Here is a 20,659-nt window from a genome sequence, read left to right on the forward strand (position 1 = left end):
CCGCGATTGTGATACAGCAAGAGTATGCCTGTCCATATTTAGTCAGGGCTCCTCCGTGACTACAAGGCCCCTATGAGTGCGTCATTTACACCCTGTCCTGCCACACAGGTCCTCCTCCAGACGCCCAGCAGCCAGTCCACAAAGCAGAACAATGTCCACAGACTGTCTGAGTGTCAGCAAACACTTTGACTAACTGGGCTTGAAGAGGCCTGGTCTGGGATCGCATGCAGTGTCCTGGTTGTATGTGTATTTTTAAATCCAAGACATCACTGCCAAAGGATCATAGTGTGAGGAAACCACTGCCAGGAACAGATGTGTCATGTCTCCTCTGCTTATATAATATTGGATTTCAGTTTAATATCCAGGACTACAGGAAGGCTGTTTTGTTAGGACCAATGCAACAATATAAAAATACTCCAGTGCAAGAAAAACAGATTTTAGAGGGTGCAAAGGACATTAAATTGTCAAAAAGAGAATAAGAAAGATGTAATATTATTCCAGTAGCTGTCTACGTAGGATAAAAAGATAAATTCGAGGTGCTGTGACATAGTTAAACTCCTAAAAATAAAGAGCATTCCATGCACTTTTGCAAGGAACTCCTCAGTCACTTACACCTGCTCCCTATCAGCCACGGCTCCAGCAGATAATGTGCACTGATACCAATCAGAATTTTAGACTACTGCAAAAACAATGAATCCACTTTTTCAGTTCAATTCAAATTCAATTCAGTTTTATTCATGTAGCACCAAATCACAACAACAGATGCCTCAAGGCACTTTATATTGTAAGGTAAAGCCTCTAAAATAATACATAGAAATCCCCAACAATCATACGACCCCCTATGAGCGAGTGCTTTGGCGACAGTGAGAAGGAAAAACTCTGGCAGAACCAGGCTCAGGGAGGGGTGGCTATCTGCTGCAACGAGTTAGGGGTGAAGAGGAGGAGGGTAGGACAAAGACATGCTGTGGAAGAGAGATTAATAATAACTGATGATTAAATGCAGAGGAGGTGTATAAACACACACTGAGTTAGACAAAAAAGTGGAAGTCTGGAAGTCCCCAGCAGCCTAGCGTTATTGCAGCATAAATAAGGGATGATTCCGGGTCACCTGATCCCACCCCAACTATATGCTTTAGCAAAAAGGTTTTAAGCCTAATCTTAAAAGTAGAGATGGTGTCCGTCTCCTGAATCCAAACTGGAAGCCGGTTCCACAGAAGAAGGGCATTTGTTAACAATACTTTACATCTCCTCTGCCATCTGATTTAAATGTTTGGACACTGAGTGTATAAAGCACTGATATGTCAGTGGCATGTACACTGTTTTCTGCTACATCTTGCAATGCATTTTGTCTCACTTTGCAGGTACCAGACTGGCTGTTGATAATGATGTGATGATGAATCCTCACGCAGTGGGTATTCACCATAAAGACACTGAATAGATGCCTGTTTTGCATCACTGAAAAAGGATTGCCATTTATACTGTGCTTATTTGGTCTTACCAGACACTCAAAGTGGTTCAGACTGCACTCGTCAAGGAATTTGAAGTGCTGTGATATGGTTAAAGGAAAATCTCATGCTTGAGCTAGTTGCTGGTAACAAGCTCATTCAACAGAAACTTTTAAATATAAATGATTTATCAGCCCAAGCACATTAGCAAAAAGACTCCACGGTCACTTAGACCTGCTCAGAGTCAGCACTGGCCTCTGCTTTTAATGTGTGCCAGTAAAGAGGATTACAGCCAGAGCTATCTACTGCCCAACCCGTACCCATTTCATTTATTTATCTATCTTTTGGATTGTGCTTCCTACGCATGCAGCAAAAGAATTCCATCTGAAACTTGAATTGACAGAAGGGAAACATATTTTTGTCGGTTGGAGTCTACTGCTTAGTTTGACCCAGTCTCACCTGGCCTGGACATGAAAAGGACTGACAGTTCTCAGTTCTGCGGATGGTGTTCGATGGAAAATAATGCTGCCCTTATTCTCTGTGGGTCCCACTAACTCTGCAGAAAACTCGCTATACAAGAACTTGCACCAAACAGGGCTATTCAAAGTACATTTTAAAAAGCGTAATTTCTCTTGAGACCTTTTAAGTGTTTGTTTTTACCACCTGGAATGGCCATGGCTTATGCTTGCTACAAAAAAGCTCTCCATCAGTGACATCTACGACCTAATTACAGTGCAATTCCACTTTATTAGATAATCTAATGTTTGGTGGAAATGGGAAGTAATCCTAAAGAAGACACTGTGTGCACAAGGGACTGCATGAAAGAGTGATTAGATGACAGCATCTTTAAATATAATTGAATCTGTTGGCTAAAATACACACACATTAAGTGCTAATGGAAACTTCATTATTGCAACATTGCTCGGAGGTCACATAACAAGAAATAGTACAGAGAGCTCATCTGTTTTTCTAATTACTGACCCGTTATTTTATTCCCCTCAAATTAAACAAGACAGCCCTCAAAGAGTCCCGAGCTCCAGTCCGAACTTTGTTTACAACCAGTTTACAAAACTGTTTTTATGGACGGTTAAAGAGCCAAAAATACTCAGAATCCTAAAGAGTTAATATGTAAATAGTAGAAGTCAATTTTAAACGTAAACAGTAACTCAAACTGCCAAGTAAATGTAATGAAAACCAAAGTTTGCCTGTAAAATGCGGTGCAGCTGAAATTTCAGCACTGACCTTCCAGCACTTTTTTAGGCTCTTCCTGATGACAGTCGTGTTAAATGTGAAATCTGCTTTTCTCTGTTCAGACTTGCCTCAGGTGATCCTAAAGCACTGACACAATGAGTAACTCTCATATACTGCTTATCTTTGCAGTACAATATTTAGATTTCAATCTGCAGGGACGGGGGTCTGCAGTCCATCAGTGCAAGTCTCACTGCTGTAAACACTCAGCCTATTTCAGGTCTTGAAGACGGCAAAAACACCACCGCCTTGTATGGTCAGACAATCTGAAGGTAGACATGTTTGTGCACACATGAATCACATAATAAAAAAGGATTTCCTGCATTAATTTTAAATCAGATTGTGCTGCAATGTGTGAGAGAAAGGTTTAAATAAATCTGTGAGACAAATCGGGGTAGCGATTAATCACAATAATGACTTAAACATAATCACACTCATGCATTCTGTGCTCATCCAAAAGGTTTTTCACCTAGTTAAAGGAATAGTTTGACACTATGGGAAATGCTACTCTTAGGGCGATTGTGGCTCAAGAGTTGAGAGTTCGTCTTGTAATCGGAAGGTTGCCAGTTCGAGCGTTGTGTCCTTGGGCAAGACACTTCACCCGTTGCCTACTGGTGGTGGTCAGAGGGCCCGGTGGCGCCAGTGTCCGGCAGCCTCGCCTCTGTCAGTGCGCCCCAGGGTGGCTGTGGCTACAATGTAGCTTGCCATCACCAGTGTGTGAATGTGTGTGTGAATGGGTGGATGACTGGATGTGTAAAGCACTTTAGGGTCCTTAGGGACTAGTAAAGCGCTATATAAATACAGGCCATTTACCATTTATACTCTCTACTGAATTTTGTGACTTTTGGAGTGTTTTTAATTAATTTATCTGACAGATAATATGGCTCGCTGTGGGGATGTTAGCAAAAACAGACCTTCCAAAAAAATTTGTGGCAGGCATCTTTGTCTGTGCATTGCAGCTGCACTGTTTACGGATGCAGCTTGGTAACCAAGCTCGGTACTGTTGGCTTAACTTAGTACTCCCACCTTCTCATCTAAATACAATCAGCAGCCAAAAAACTAAGGTTCAGGCTTCAAAAGGTAAAGTGTAGAAACCACTGAGTGCCAGTGTCCATCTTTTATATGCAGTCATACAATTAAGTACATTTTCCCTTCTAATAGGATTCAGCAAAGGCCATTTCTGGCATCACAGGGGGTTATAATAGGGTCAGACTATGTTTGTGTGGGGCAGGTTACAAATGCTCAGAGGAATTTAGCATGTGAAGCACATTTCCTGTGTGAATATATTCCTTGCTAAATAAATACATTGTACATAAAAGGAAGTTGTTTCTTACTCTCATGTGGCCTCTTTTTTTATTTCACTAAACTGTTCTTAACTGTTATTTCAGTTTCTTTTTTGATCTAGAAATCCTTTGGGTTTTAGCAGGGATGCATCTATCAACTGAAACATCTCTGAGCTGCAGGTTTCTTGTGAGACTAAAAAACAAAGAAAAACAAACTTTCTGATCTTTGACATAGCTGAATTTGCTTTTTACTTGTTCTACTTTTTCACCGAAGCCTTCCCAAATTGGCATAGTTTGTTACTTGTAGTTTTCCACCTTGGAAAAGACATCATGTTTTCCTACAGGACTCCCAGGATGACAGTCCCTGGTGGTTTCCCCACAGTCTCTCCATTAAAAATATTCAAATTTAGAAGACTAGATGCAAAATGTGGAACATGATCATTGTAGAACAGGCGAACAAAGGATAAAAATGCCGTGTAGTCTTGCATAAAATGATACTTCTGGCTACAAATACTCCAGAAGATCACCTGTTTTACTTCCAGGCTTTGGGTGTAATAAGCTCAGGAATTTGAACCACTGATCAAATGATTATTGGAAACCTCAAACTATTAAAATCAAAAATTCTGAATGACCCGACCTCTTACAATGACACACAAATATAAGATTACAGCATGTACGTCCACACATGCTTTAGCGTTTTCACACCAGGAGGAGCATGGCTGTAAGGACCCTGGGATCCCAGCGGGGAGTCATTTCTGAGAAGTCGTGTTCAAGGCCAACAGTGGTGAGCTGGAAACTGATACTGTGGAGCTGCTTGCTACATTCCAACTATTGTAAGATACATCAACATTTTGACAACTGCAGGGAGTAAAAGTGTCAGATTGTGAATCATCTAAGATTTTCGCTAAAAGGCCAGCATCGCCATTACTCAAATACCCTGCACGACTCCATGATAAGTACTCTTCTGTTCACAACTCAAATATCATGTTAATTATTCAGCTTTAGAGATTTTGGATTTTGTTTCTCTTTCATGGGGATGATGAGACTTATGGGTTCCCCTGTTTCTAGGCTCTGTGTTAAACTATAAGCAAACTCATTTAGAAAAATCCAGAGATCTTCTGCTCCTCAGGTATTCAACTAAATCCTCTGTCGACTACGATCTGGGCTTGCAGCAGGAAGCACATATAGAGATTTCAGATATGTATTCTCCTCCTAACGTTGAAATCTATCAGAAAGCTATCAGATATTCAGCCACTCCTGTAACTGAGTGCAGTGGAGCTCTAAAGGTCACTCCAGTCTCACTGTTTGAATATGTTGTACACAGTGCCAATTCAGGCAGATAAACTGAGAAACACACACTGAGAGGGAGAAAAGTTATGCCTGTGAACTTTCCAGTTTCACCACAAAAAACTAAACAGGTAACCAGAAGAACCCACATGAATTTTTAACAATGGGTTGTCCAGTTTGTGCTATAATACATTGATTAAAGGTATTTCTGTTATAGGTTTATTTGGACTTGCAGCCAAAGCCATGGATGATTACAATGACAGATAAAGGCTCTAAATAAATGTTAGTAGTATGTGAACTTCATTTGCCTTCACACAAACTGACCTTTAGCAAATCCTAGCACGACTTTAAGCCTTTTAACCATTTAATTTACATATAAGTCACAGGGCTAAGCACCTGTTATAAAAGCAGTGCTGCTGAAAGGTTCTGAAGGCATTTCCTGGATCATAAAAGACTCTTTCAGCCATCTGAATAAATAAATATCTCATCGGCTCTACTGCAAAGGTTGCCAAACAATTCAAAACTATCCTTATTCACATTACGGAAAATCATAGTAGCTAAGACAATTACAGCACATAGTGTGTTTGTGTTTATGTGGATTGCAGTTTGGGGGGTGCCTACATACTTGTCTTTACTCCCTTTTGTAGGATTTTTAAAATAATTGATTTTATTTTTGTTTTATTTATAGATATTTCTGTCTGAACCAGTGCAGTGAAAAGAAGATTGACATTTCCATCTGCTGTGATTTATATTTGGTGATGTCGGCTCTTTAGATACGATATTATCACAATACTTAACGCACGATACGATATTATTGCGATTTAAAAAAAAATTTTTTTTTTGCAATATTCAGATTCTGTACATAAAGGTAAACTTTGATATTAGATAAAATGAATATTGATAAAGTCTCGCACTCAGTCTTTCTCTCATTTCAGTTAGTTTTATTGTTGACAAACTGAACGGTTTGTGTTACAGTCTAGTCCAACTTAACTGAATGCAACCATCTGGTACAATTATAGCTATTCTGAACTATGCAATATGAAAACTATGCAGCCCATTCAGCAACTGAAGAATTTGAAAGTAAATTAAAACAAAATATAAATTTACATTAAATAAAAAAGTTTTAAACTTAATTAAAATAAAACATGTCTTAAATTAAAATAAGTAAACTGTCATGTTTATTGCTGCCAAAAAAAAGTTAAACACATTTGGACAGTGAAGGAATGTCAGGATTCTTGCTCAGAAAAAGGATCAACATGCTCTGAGCACAAAAACCTTTTTAGTAACAAAATATCGATTTCTGCTGTCCCTGTATCGATACATTATTAGCAAACAAAATATCACGATACTACACAGTATCGATTTTTTCCCCCACCCCTACGGCTCTCATCGCTCTTCCATGTGTATATCGGTAATGGACAAGCTAGTGAGAGCAGCAGAAGGACCCAAGGACAGAACAGAGTGGGCTTCAATCAAAAACAGATCAGATATTAAGTCAAAAACAACATTAAAAGAAGAGAAGGAGTGCAGGTGTAGTGCAAAGCAACATGCTTATGTGCAGCTACTGTAAGGAGACTGAAGCACCCACATGGGATTTTCCAATTGGAAGGCACCGATATCTGCTGATCTGCTGGGTTTGTGCCGAGTTTGACAAAAAATACACTTGTGCAAATACTTCAAAAGTAGCCAAATTCTACAAAAACAACAGAGCCAGCGACCCTCAGTGGTATTTAATACCACTGTTAAAGATCGCTGGAGATTTATCCAGCGATCCATTTTCTTGACAGCTTAGCCTCACTGCAGGGGGCTGAAGCTGATCTTAGCTGCAACTGGACAACAGGCTGGATATACCATAGAAAAATTACAAGTCCTTTGTAAGGGAGACATCCACTAACACTCACATTCACACTTGAGGCTAATTTAGAATCACCAGTTAACCTAAGAAGCATGTCGAAATCATAGTTTTGCTCTGAGGATAGAAAAAAATACCCATAATAGACCAAATATGATTTTAAAAAAAGGCATGAGAAGAATGATCTCTCTGGTTTCTTACCTGGAAGCAGCAATCTCTGCCTTCTGCTTGCCGATGGCTGCAGCCCTCTGAGCACCCTCCACTGCCCGCTCCACCTTCTGCTTGATCTTGGTTCCCTTCAGCTGGATCACCCTCTTCTTCATGGCTTTCACCAGCATGTTGTTCATGTACTTGCCTTCTTCCTTCCCTCCCTCAGCGAACGTGGTGCATCCGTAGCCGTGTCTTTGGTTATTGAGCCACTCACCCTCATACTTCAGCCCGCTGGACCTCTCGCTTATTCCATATCCTGAGCGCTTGTCATTCTTCCACTCGCCCATGTAGACCTCTGTGGTGGTGGCGTCAATGTCAGCCTCCACTGGGGGGAAATCCTCAGCTCCAGCCAGACTTTCATCCCCAATGCTGACTGTGGAGTTGGTGTCGCTGGCGTTGGAGCTGAGAGCTGAATCCGGCCTCAGGAAGCTGATCTTGCTCTTCTGGCTGGACAGCGATGTGCTTGAGTCGGACTTCTTCAGCTTACCCAGTAGGGAGCTCCTGCGAAATAGGCCCTTCTTCTTGTTTTTAACAGCCCCAGGGTCCACCTGGAGTGTGAGGGCAAAGCCTCCTCGAGACGGTCCCAGCTGGGTAGGAGTGGCGACGGGTGTCTCCTCACCTGAGGCATTGGTGGTGGTGATGATTGGGACGTCTTGCTGCAGGACGGTGCCATTGCTGTGCTCGCTGCGAAGGGAGGTCAAGGAGGTACGAAGAGGGGAGCGGACAACTGCTGCCATGCCGTAGGGGACGCTCTGTCGAACACCATAGCCGTGCCGCATCCCACCAGTGAACTGACCCTGAAATGTACCTGGAAACCATTAAAAAAATAAGTTGTAAATATTTTGTTACTACACCGCAGATCCTGAGCACAAGGTATTTAACCCTAGAAACGTGTTTCCACCTTGATCAGGATGAAATCAACACCAAATCATCTACATTGGGAAAGACTGCACTGCACTTTTTATGGACATAGAAGACAGACCCCACTAACACTGGAAATCATAATGACATTTACAATCAGGTCAAAGACTCCCTGATCTTTTGTTCAAGAATGCTTTTTGATCTTAGAAAGAAGTTTTCATAGAACTTTAAGATTTTGAGATGCAGATTTTATTGACTTCCCCATCCTCGTACACTTTTATTTCTGATCAAGCAATTGCAAAACCACTGGAACTGCAAGAAGGTGGTTTGAACAGCTTACTATCATTAAGAACTTTGTCATAGACTCTGGGCAGACAGCACAGGATTCTTTTGCTTTTATTTTGAAATGATTGCTGTTAAACATTCCAGTCACACGTGACGGTGAAACAATCCAGTTAATCAAGACACAGTCGAGAAATTACCAAGAGGGAGAAGCCCTGTGACAGCCTGCCTGATGGACAGACAGGAAGCGCAGCAGCATGTGCCGCCTGTTCTTTCTTTTTGTTTATTCTCTCCTGTAGTTTGTGATTCATCCTGTTTACTGTTTGTTGTCTCTCCTTTTCTGTCTTCTCTGTCCACTCACTCACCAGTCAGTTACAGTAGCTCCCTAATTCTGAGTGTGTATGAGGTCTCTTCCTGTTAAAATGGAGCACTTCCTCCCAGTGCTTGCACACAGCGTGATCATGTTGATCTTTCATTATAAAGCACCTCGAGATAGCTTGTGTGCTATGTAAATAGCACCTGCGAAAAAAGTATGATTTTTATTTGTTGTGCCGTCTGTATTTTGTGCTAATGAAGGAGGAATGCACTGTGTTAAACCTACATTGTATCTTATACCCTATCCTGATGCTCACTATCTGAGAAATGTTACCTAACATCACAGCTATACAGACTTCAACACCTTTGATAAGTCTGTCTGTTAAGAATATGCGGTATAAACACATTATATTGATTAGCAGAAGGATAATGGCTCAGAAATAATTTAAGAGGCTGCAACTATCTCTAATTTGCTCATTACATTAATGCAAAAGCATGTGATGCTTTCATAGCTCCTGCAATTAATGTATTGACTCAAAGTCAGCTCTTAAGTTTTTGCTCCTTTCTGTGTCTTAGCAGAAGTTACTGTTCAGCAGTGGAAACACACCAGCTCACAGTATGCAAATGGCATCACCCACTACAGCAGGGATTCAGTGCATTACCATAAATTAAATTGAAGATTGTGAAAATAGTAAATCTTAGCACTTTAGCTTCATTAGCATGTTAATAATGCCATTCTTAACATATTAGTCTGTTAGCCTATTTGAGTCCAGGCTCACAGAGCTGCTATCGCTCCTGGAGACTGTTGTTTAAACGTTCATTTCTGCCAAAATGTCATGGATATCTTTAGAGTGACACATCTCATTCAGTACTACCCTCGCTGACAAGTCATCTTAGTGTCTGTTCTCATGCTAAAATTGATGTGTGTGGATTACAGTGACAGCGAGGCCTCAGCCTGCAAGGCCAAGAGGGCACCAAATATGTGGGCTATTATTAAATCCTGACATCTGGTGCTCTCACACCCACCCGCCTCCAACCACATCTTCCAACGCACCGCACCTCAAAGCTGATGAGTCAGAGGTTAAGGAGGGAAACCACTGCTGTTGTACAAACACAATTAATTTTATTCGTCTAACTCATTTTATTAAGTAAGTGAGCTGACGGGCTAAGTAGAACCAAGAGAAGCGCCCAGAGAAAGTGTACAAAAAAATGCACACACAAAGTTCGATAATAATGTTTCCTTCCTGATACACTGTTAACACAGTGGCCGCATTCATAAATGATATACAAATGACATAATATACAACGTATAACAGTTGAGAGGACTAGTACTGCTGCACAACTGCTCACTTTACTACACGTTTTGTATGCTTAGTACTTTTACTTGTGTAAGACGTAGACTTGAGGGCATTTCTTTTTGTGTTTTTATTAATTTTGAGTACTTATTTTGCCACTGTGACGTGTAGTGTAACAAACTGGAAACATCCATGTAGGGGTTTTTAGCTCCAACAAACTCTGAGCACCTCTTGACTGACAGCAGCAGGGTGGTGTTTTCTTCTTGTTACAGAGGCATCATTAAAGACCACCGAGTTCATCAGGCCGGTCTGTTTTGCACTCACGGATTTGTCTCCAACAATCTTGGCGGGAGTTTCCTTTTGATGTTGCAAGATTTACAAGCAGAACCAGAGGTGGGACCAAGTCATTGTTTTGCAAGTCTCAAGTAAGTCTCAAGTCTTTATCCTCAAGTCAAGTCTCAAGTAATGTCAGGCAAGTCAGAGTCGAGTCTCAAGTCACTGGTGTAAAAGTCCGAGTCAAGTCACAAGTCTGAAACTTTGAATTTGAAGTCCTTTCGAGTCTTTAAAAAAAACAAACGAAAAAATAATGTTGCAGTTATGCTAAATGTAAATATTAGACCATGTAATTTTAAAATCTGTGTTTTTCTCAACACATACAAAATAGTGAACTTAGAAAATATACACAAATTGTGAAATTGCACCTCTTTAAAATGCAGCTCAATTAAACTTAGCTCCAAGAATAATTTTCACCGACAGTTCTGAGATACGCTGCATGTTATTCTTGGATGCGGTTGTAGGACCAGCTTTAAAATCGCATGACAAAAATATCATACACATTAAAAAAAACTGTATCACCAACGTAGCCTGGAAAACATTTGCTAGTTAGATGAAGTCAGCTATCTCATCTTAGCATATTTATATGAATATTTATAATTATACGCTTCTTGGAGTGAGTGCATACACTCATGAAGTTTAGTAACTTCCGGTCACTGCAACAAGCCCAGGTACAGTTTACCGACGGATGGGTGCAGGACCTTGAAATGCACCGTGTAGAACGAAAGACCATCGTACGTATCATAAGTTTACCAGTCTCACAAATCGTCTTCATAAATACACATTCGTTAACCGTTTATTAATAGGACCTTTGAGCTCAACGGTAATTAATTAGTAGTGGAAATAATTTCTGGTAGCATCACAGAAATGTAGCAGTGACAATAATATTGTATGCTGTAATCGTACTGGACAATTAGTGATACAAAAACCCTGTTTTATCCTGTGAATAAAAGTATGTGTTTTTGTCAGTGTACCATAATAACAGAAGCGAAACGCAATATTGTGTCAGGATAATTTACTATTTATGCACAATAAATAAAGGAGCATAGCGCGACAATTTCTGTTCAGCGCCAGACTTGCTTGTAACCTATATCACCAATTATGTTATGAAAATGACGCATTAACTACAACAGCAGACTGACCTTTGTGTAAATGCTTGGAGCAGACTAACCTGTGAGCTGGAGTGTTCTAGGACGTTATATTTGATCTTTGAATGGCTGCAATCCAGTCGCCTCTTTGTTACTTCGGAAACATGGCTCGAACAATTTCTCTTCAACGACGTAATCCGATAACAACCGATCTCTTTACCCGTCGGCTTCCCGTGGCTGTCATGCGACCGGCTATTGCAGTTAATAATACAACAGCTTCTTGACATTTTTGTGTTTCTTTTTATCGCTGTATAACTGATTTCAATTGAAAGCCTGCGTGCGCTAGTACCGCTTGCCACGAGTTCCCAGAATCCTTTGCGGTTCTACCCGTGAATGACGTCACATTTTCAATCTCCATATAATATGCATGTTAAATTTTATATTTGGGGTAAAATATCAAGTCTTTTCAAGTAAACCGGTTCAAGTCCAATTCAAGTCCCAAGTCATTGGTGTAAAAGTCCAAGTCAAGTCACAAGTCTTAGAACATTTTTTCAAGTCAAGTCTAAAGTCATAAAATTAATGACTCGAGTCTGACTCGAGTCCAAGTCATGTGACTCGAGTCCACACCTCTGAGCAGAACAATAGTAATAAAGTACTGCACTTCAGGACTTCACATTTATTTTATAGCTATAGATAGCAGTTAAAACCATGAAGGTCATGATGTGTTCAATTCAGCTTTTAAAAGCACATCAAGAAGTTGAATCACCTAAACCTTTTCAGTTGTCAAGTGCATCAGTAATCTCAGCAATACTGACTGAAAATCCTCAAACTAGCAACGTTTCCTCATTGAGAGGAATGTTGTGAAGAGGTTCAGCCACACGATGACCTCTGACCCTACTGTGGTCTGCTGCTGCAGTTTTAATATATACAGTATATTTCTTAGCTGCCCTTAGCCATCTTGATTAATATTAAAATAATCTGAATACTCATAACTCTGCAGAGACCTACAGCAGCAGCATTATTTTTTATTTAGTAGTAACTATGTACATTTAAATCGGTATTTTACTGAGTACAGTAACAAAAATACTCAAGTCCTTCATTTATCTATTATTAGTTTTACTTAAAGATTCAGAAACCCGATTATCCTGCTGAGACATGAATCTGCAGTTTGACCACAAGCATCTGTTCATCTCAGTGCCATGTACTCAAGTGATGTACTCAAACATAGATAAGTGGATGTGCTTGAGCATGTGTACTTACTTGCTGTAGTACAGTAAATGGTAATTTATTTGATTATTTCTATATTTAAGGAGTAATACGTTTATCAGCACTAGCTTTAGAGGCACATTAGCATTTTCAATGACTATAAGTAACTCTTTTCTGTGGTAACTAAGTACATATACTCAAGTATTTCACAATGGTTTTCAGGTACTCTTTCTATTAGAGATGGCACGATACCACTTTTTTATGTCCGATACCGATACCGATATCATAAATTTGGATATCTGCCGATACCGATATGAATCCGATATAGTGTTTTTTAATCAACAAAACTGTTTTTTAAAATATCTTGCTGCATTTTGCAAGTCTGCAAGTTCATACTCAAGTTTAAAACAACAACTACACTAAAGGTATTCTGTTATACCTGTATACAAAAAAAATATTTCATAGTTCAGCAATACTGATCAATCTAATAAACTTAGACCTACACCATCCTCCCTATTCTGGTATTTTAAAGAGTACTTAGCGTAAATATTAAGCAACCTAACTAATAGGGTTCCAACTCCCAGCAACAACAAAAAGAAATAAATAAAAAATAAGGAACCACCCCTCACGCGCCACCTCATGATGCTTAATCGACGTAATCAACCTTAATTTGATGCAGTGTGAAAAAAAATGCACAGAAATCAATTATTTTTCAAGAAATATTAAATAGATTCAACATCTTTCTTCAACAAAATTGCAGACTGCACAGATGGTACCTTCCCAAAGTAAAAAGTACTATAGCTTACTAGGGTATATATTAGACTTAATAGTCACTATATACAGTAATTGACTTCTATTCATTTTACATCAAATTAAAACTTTGGGTGTCAGATAATTATTTATTAAAAGCTCGACATTTTAAATGAGAATAAGAAAGAAAAGTATGTCTTTGTGCCCCCTTTTCCCTGTTCATGCCCTATCGGCCCCCCTGGCTAAACTTTGCTAGATCCGCCCCTGCACAGTTACCAGCGTCAGCTACGTAGAAAAAGATCCTGGTGTAGAAAGAAATATTAAATAAATTCTAACAACAGCTTATCAAGCTTAAACGTGCTGCTGTTGTTCAGCCGCTGGTTTCCTCTTTCTGGTGCAAAGTGGGCCAAAAACAAACAAGAGAGACGGACTCGCGACAGAAAAGCCGATCAGCTGATCATTTAAGCAGTTTCACGATTGAAGTAGCAGCCGGAGAGCGAGAGGCAGTCGCTTGTTAAGCTTAACGTGGGAATGCTTTACAAACATTCAGAGATGGACTTACACACTTGCTTTACTTCTCTCGGGGATAACTTTGTCGGAGATGAAATGCCAGGTTGCTAGCGAAGCTCCAAATGCTATCCAGACCACCGGTCCGGTGTTGTGCCAAAAAGTGATTGTCTGCCAAAAACTGATTTCCGGTATTTGCCAAAAAGCGATTGCTCATATTTAAAGTGCTATAAGTAACTTGTTGGGCTATAATATGTTAAACATATGTCAAATGCATCCCTTATGGATGACATAAAGTCATCTTGAGCCACAAACAACATTCGTGTAGCAAGATACAAGCCGCAATCAGTTTTTGGCAGCGACTTTTATATAACCTTTATTTATGCAGTAAAAAAAATCTCATTAACATTAAAAATGTATTTTGTAAGAGTAAGTTGCCCAACAGGACAGCAGAAATGTCAGCAAATATTACAATAGTTCTGTAAAAATATTTTAAGTGGGGATAAAGGACCGGATTGGTTATAATGTAAGTACAAGTTGTAAAGATACTTAAAAAACAGATAATTTTTTAATTCTTTATGTAACCCCTTTGTATCCCCTGTTCACCGAAGTCTATTTACGAACATACGTAAAGATATTACACATAAAAAATACACAGAAACACTGGAAATCAGTTTTTGGCAGACAATCACTTTTTGGCACAACACCGGCATGCCACAGCTGCTCTATCACGTGATGCATACTGCTCCGACTGCTAACGTTCTGAGGTGAGTTACGGCGTGTTGCAAGTTTTGCGAGGTGCTTTCGTGATATTTAATGGATCGGATTACATTTTTTATTTTTCTCCGATATCCGATCCAGTAATTTAGGTCAGTATCGGACCGATACCGATACGTAATATCGGATCGGTCCATCTCTACTTTCTATATGTAAAGCGTTCTCCATTTAAAATATCTGAATCGGCAGTTTTAATGTGCACGTCTTTCTTTAAATAGTAACAAAGTGCATATATGTGAATATTTCACTTTTTCACAGTTATAAGGTGCCCCCCCCCCCCCCCCCTTTTTTTTTTGCTGTATATTTGTTATCCTTCTGTATAGATTTTTGTAGAGGTAATAATTTCGCTTTCCATTGCACTGTTTATGTGGCAACTTTAGTATTTTCTTACATTTATTTGCGAATTAAAGTATCGAGTCTATCATACAAGTCTTGCAAAGAAGTAGCCTTTACAGACTAATGATAATTATTAGATACACATGGCATACAAAATATGTGATATTCAATTAAAACAACGAATACTTCACATATCAAACTTCTAACAGCACATTATCGAAAAATATAAAAACATCAAAGTTTTTTTTCCCCCCCACTTGTTGGTCGTTGTGGGCATATTTAATGCGACTCTCACCTCCATCCGCATACGTCTCTGTGCCATATCCATCCTGGAGCCCGTTATTCCATGTCCCCTCATACTTTGCTCCGCTGCCAACACTGATCCGGACGCCATATCTCCCTTTGAATCCATGAGTCCATTCCCCTTTGTAAATCCAGTGTCCTTTGGTTTCTACTCCCAGACCGTGACGCTTCCCCTGCGACCAGTATCCCTCGTAGGTGTTCCCGCTGGGCCAGGTGTAGACTCCCACCACCTCGAAGCCGTAGTTCCAGGAGCCCGAGAACTCGCCCTGTCCTTTGGGTCCGGTGCAGATGCCATGGCCGTGGGCTTTGCCCCCCTCCCAGCCTCCGCAGTAAGCTCCACCGTCATCAAACTCAAAGCGACCTCCACTCATTCCTCACCGCAGAAAAACGCACAGAAAGTAAAGCTGATTTTTTTTTTCTGTTACCTGTCTAAAGATAAGAGCTCCGTTAGTCTGACTTCACCTTCACCTGACATTAAAACTGGCAGGAGATACCCTCAGTGCTGAACTTGGTTTCTTCTTTGGGTTTGGGGGTTTCTGAGCGTGTCCATGAAGCTCCGGGGCGCACTTCACACTTTATTCTGTTTTTCCTCCCTTCTTTTCTCCGGATTACTCCACTGTCTTATTGGATTCGTCGATTAAGCTAATTAACTACCCACTCCACAGATTCCCTCCAGGATAAATTATACCTCGTTGCAAATTTGGATCCTATTACCGGTTACTGAATCGGAATTGTTTCTGTATTTCTGTCTTGAAAAGCCAGGGATCTTACATGGCTTTACCAGGTGGCCACAGAGAAAAGCCCCTTTCCCCCTGTCCCTGCCACCCAGCTATCTCCCGACAGTCGCTGCTGTTGGAAATATTTTAGCAGACCTAACAAGGCGACCAATCCACACACACACCCTTCCAAAAATACAACCCAATCCTTACTCTGCTGCCTGCAAGGAGCCATGCCAGAGAGTCTTGCCACTTCGGGACAGGACTCTGCTCTCTATAGGTTTTACTGCTGCACACACGGTGCGCCCAGTTAATGCAGTTGGAGCGCAATTATTCTCTAATAGGCTGTTAAGCTTCAGCAGAGAGATATGTGAGCGCACATGCACCACTGTTGCATCCAATTCATCTTCCTGTATGACGGAAAAGCGCCTGTGGTTCTCGTGACATTAAGTCAAGTGCAATATTTCCAGTGCAAATTAGGCTTCAGCATGTGTCTCTGTGGTTTATTTCTCCATAAATGTAGCCATGCATATAGATCCCTTTTGGTACCATGTGTGCTGCTAGTATGTTATATATTCCTGTTTTACTAGGAAAAAAATGTTTCTCTGTCTAGTTTCTTCTGCTTTAGTTCCCCTGTCTCCGTCTTGTCTGTCATTTTTTTTTGTTTTTTTTTTCCAGTTTTACTTTGAAAGTTAGTTTTGCTGTATTTTACTTCCTTTTTCCTCCTTTGTGGTTGTATCCCTCATCCTCATCAGTTTCACCTGTTGCCCACCTGACTGTCATCACTAATCACACTTATCTGCTACACTTACTGGCCCCTTTATTAGGTACAGCTTACTAGTATAGGTTTGAGATGATTGGAGCGTTGTGATATGGTGCATTACCCTGCAGAAAGCAGCCACCAGAAGATGGGAATACTGTTTCCATTATGTCACTACCAACAACTTGACCTGTAAATACAAGGCAGGATGGAGTCATGCTTTTATGTTGTTTATGGCAAATTCTGACCTTACCATTCAGGTGAGGTAACACAAATGTCATCAGGTCTGGTTTTTCCAAATTACTCTTGTATAATTTTGGTGAACCTGTATGAATTATAGCCTATCTCCTTCAAGGTTTGACATGTTGTACATCAGAGATTCTCTTCTGTATATAATGAGTTGTTATTTGAGTTACTGGTACCTTCCTATTAGCTCAAAGGAGTCCGATCTCTGGCATCAATAAGGCATTTTCACACAGAGAATTGGTGCTCACTGGATATTTTATCTTTTTCAAACTGTTTTCTGCAAACCCTAGAGAGCACTGTTTGGTAAAATCCCAGCAGGTCCTTAAATAATTAAACACTTAAATACTTAAACCAGCACCAGCAGCTACGCCATATCCAAAGTCACTGAAACCACCTTACCCATCTGGATGTTGAATTTGGACTTCAGCAGGTTGTCTTGGCCATGTCTATATTTGTATATGCATTGAGTGTAAATGCAGTCTTGTGGTTGGCTGATTATTTATTTGGAGTAAAAAGCAGTTAAACAGGTGTGCCTAACAAAGTGGCCAGTGCGCATATATTCCTCTTTCCTTCTGTTTCCTTCTGTTTATGTTATATATTCCTGATTCCTGATTGTCTGCTTGTGCTCTGTGTGTTTACCTTGGATTTAATGTACCGGTACCCCTTTTATGGATTCTTGCTTTAACTCCCAGACTTGATGTATGACTTTGTGTACTTTGTGAACAACCATGAATTCTTTTTCTTAATTTTTTTGTGTGTCCAAAATCTGAGCCAATGTAACAACAGGAGAAAAACAAATCCAACATAAACACTCACACTTATGCCCCTTCCAATGAGACATCAGATCTGCATCAGTTATGTATCACTCTTCAGCCCTCTGCTGGAGCGTTTTGGTAACAACATATTTTGCTTGAAAACTTGAGTTGTCAAACTTGGGATGACTCTGTGCCAATTTCAGGAGCCAGCATACGAATGAGGGCTGCACAAGGAAGTATGCTGTGTTTGTAACTTAAACTAAATCTGAGTCAGTTTATCACTGATTTATATTTCTGAAACATTAGTGAGGTGACATATCTTGATCAGCTGCATCTATCAGTATTTAGCTTTAGTCAGCTTTGATTACTAAAACAGAACAGTTCAGTCTGAAGGGACCATGCTCCCTTGTTCTCATTCTGTTGTATCATATTACGTAATGAAGGAAATCTACCATGCAGACTGAATTCCTTGCTTATGGCGCCGGACAAAAAGTTATAGAGGTGCAGATTGTCTTGCAGACTGGCCTAAGAACACTGGGCTTAAAATATCCTAAATCAATTGAACCACTGGGTTCTGTAGAAGAGGAATATGTACTCAGCTATTTTAATTGAGTAACGGTGTTTGTGCATTCATGTTAAGTATCCTATTACAAGGAAAGGGTTTGCACTTATACTCCTTTGCTTAAGATAAAAAAGGTAGAAAAATGCCTGTCTAACATACAATGTTAAGCTTTTGATAGCTTGACCTTGATATTAATCAATTGCCATTTTAAACTAGTGTTTTGGGGTTGTTGTTTTTTTTTGTTGTTGTTGTTTTTTGTCTAATGAATCCAAAATTGGGCAGTGGGGTCTGTTTTTGTTGCTTCCAAAGGTCAGAACATGAATCTGTGATTTTTAGGAAATTATTGTTACCCAATTTGACTGCTTAAAACTGCTTTCAAGTCTTGGTAAGAACATCTACTCTTTTTGTATCTGAAAAATGTTAACTTCTATTATTTGAGGTAGCAAGTCAGAAAGAATCTGAGCAGACTTCTTTAGCAGCTCATTGTCTCAGCTGCAGGCTCAATCATTTACCAGTTGTTTCCCTCAGTCTTGAATAATTACTGAAATAAACTCACGTGAAAGGCCTAGAGGAGGAATCATATGTGGAATATTTTTTCTAAGGAGTCAAACCAAAGACTCAAGCCTCCCAGTTTATTCTTTAAAAACACGTTTAGTTACACATGTTTAAACTGTAGAGTCTCAAGCTAATAAAATAGGTTTAGGGACAGGATTGCTTAGACTTTGTCAGATAAAAATTAAACTATATTGAAATGTGCATAACTCTTCAGTCCTCACAGGGTGCATTTAGAAAGGCATCTGAGCTACAACAAACAGGTCATGAAAAGAACAAGGAGTCCTGTGAACAGATGGTAAGACCCCTGCAGAGCCCTGATTCTGGCTTCCTGGAGTCTGTCTGGGATTATGCAGGAAACCAGCAGAGACTGAGACAGACTAAATCTCTGGTAAATTCTGGACTGGGCTGGCATTTCTATAGCAAGCCATGTCCCCAGGATATGGAACAACCAGCCCAAACTATGTGCTAGGCTGCCAATGAGAGCTGCTGTTTTGGAGATTACACTCAATCATTCACCTTATTTTACATGGTTACTCCAGTTTGTTTGCACCTAATTAATAAAAACATTTTCAAAAGTTCTCAATTTTTATTAGAATTTTTGCAGAGAACTGGCCTTTATAGTAAGCTGTTGCATTTATTGCATATGCAGTCAGTTTGGTAGAGCACATATTCAGTTCAGAGTAGCATAAATAAGTCTGAAAAATGATGCTCTTTAAAAGAACAAAAACACTATAACATCATACAGGAAAGTGTTTGTTGCTTTGCAAATTATTCTATTTGTTGTGTCTAACACTGAAACAAAACACTGAATAGCATTTTTAAAAATCAGCACCCTGACTTAAGGTAGACTTCTGCACATAAACAGAAGTCAACTGTTATTGGATATTACTAAAAAGATGAATATAGTTTACTGTGCTGCAGGATGTCTAACATTTTTTTTTTTTTTTGTAAAACCAATAATATATTTCTAATCTCAATGCTAATTAAGTCAAAAAGCAAAGAAATTATGTATTTATTTCCAGGGTTGGGATTAGTTTCAATTAGTTGTGGTCAAACGTTTACATCCACTCATGGACGTCATGGTTAGTTTGGGCTTTTAATTTGAACTCTTCTTTTTCCAGACTGGAATCATCGTACAGCATACTTCTTTTATGACTTTAAAATTAGGTGGAAAAGTGTGAATTTGAAACTTTCTATAATTCACACAGGATCAAAAGTATACATGCACACCCACTGATAATTAAATGTCCTTTAGAACAAGGGTCAAACACAAGGCCTGGGGGCCAGAATTGGCCCAGCAAAGACTCCAGTCCAGCTGACTGGATAACTTTAGAGGAAAAACTCTTAGTTGCTATGTTTTAGTTTTACTACTGTTTTCTACCATTTATACTACACTACAGTAATAAAGTAACATAAACATTCTCCTTTATTTTTTAAATAAAGTCCTGCTGACAGTTCTTTCATTTACTACAGCAGCATTTCTTTATCATTCCTTTATTTATTCTTATTAAACGTCTTTACACTGACAGAAAGTGGAGTTTCACCGCTCTGTATGTGGGGGGTAAAAAAACTGATATATACGTGAGCTGTATGTGGCCCTTGATGTAAAATGAGTTTGACATCCCTGCCTTAAGAAACTGCACCTCAGCTACATGCTTTGGTAGCCACCAACAAGCGTCTGGAATAA

General features: G+C 39.6%; 1 protein-coding gene across 2 annotated transcripts in view; it reads right to left on the reverse strand.

The window, feature by feature from the left end:
• Nucleotides 1-16,231, reverse strand: part of jph2 (junctophilin 2) — a 31,737-nt gene extending 15,506 nt beyond the window's left edge. For both annotated transcript variants that reach the window (XM_085344183.1, XM_085344184.1), the window contains exons 1-2: nucleotides 15,371-16,231; nucleotides 7,317-8,133 (exon numbers count right to left, since the gene is read on the reverse strand). In XM_085344183.1, coding sequence (XP_085200309.1) covers nucleotides 7,317-8,133; nucleotides 15,371-15,749 — 1,196 coding nt within the window. In that variant the 5' untranslated portion in view covers nucleotides 15,750-16,231. The remainder of the gene's footprint in view (nucleotides 1-7,316; nucleotides 8,134-15,370) is intronic.
• Between the last annotated feature and the right edge of the window lie 4,428 nt (nucleotides 16,232-20,659).

This window comes from Diplotaxodon limnothrissa, linkage group LG20 (genome assembly GCF_057381915.1).
Source record: "Diplotaxodon limnothrissa isolate DT_005_m linkage group LG20, D_limnothrissa_male_GT1.1, whole genome shotgun sequence".
NCBI lineage: Eukaryota > Metazoa > Chordata > Actinopteri > Cichliformes > Cichlidae > Diplotaxodon > Diplotaxodon limnothrissa.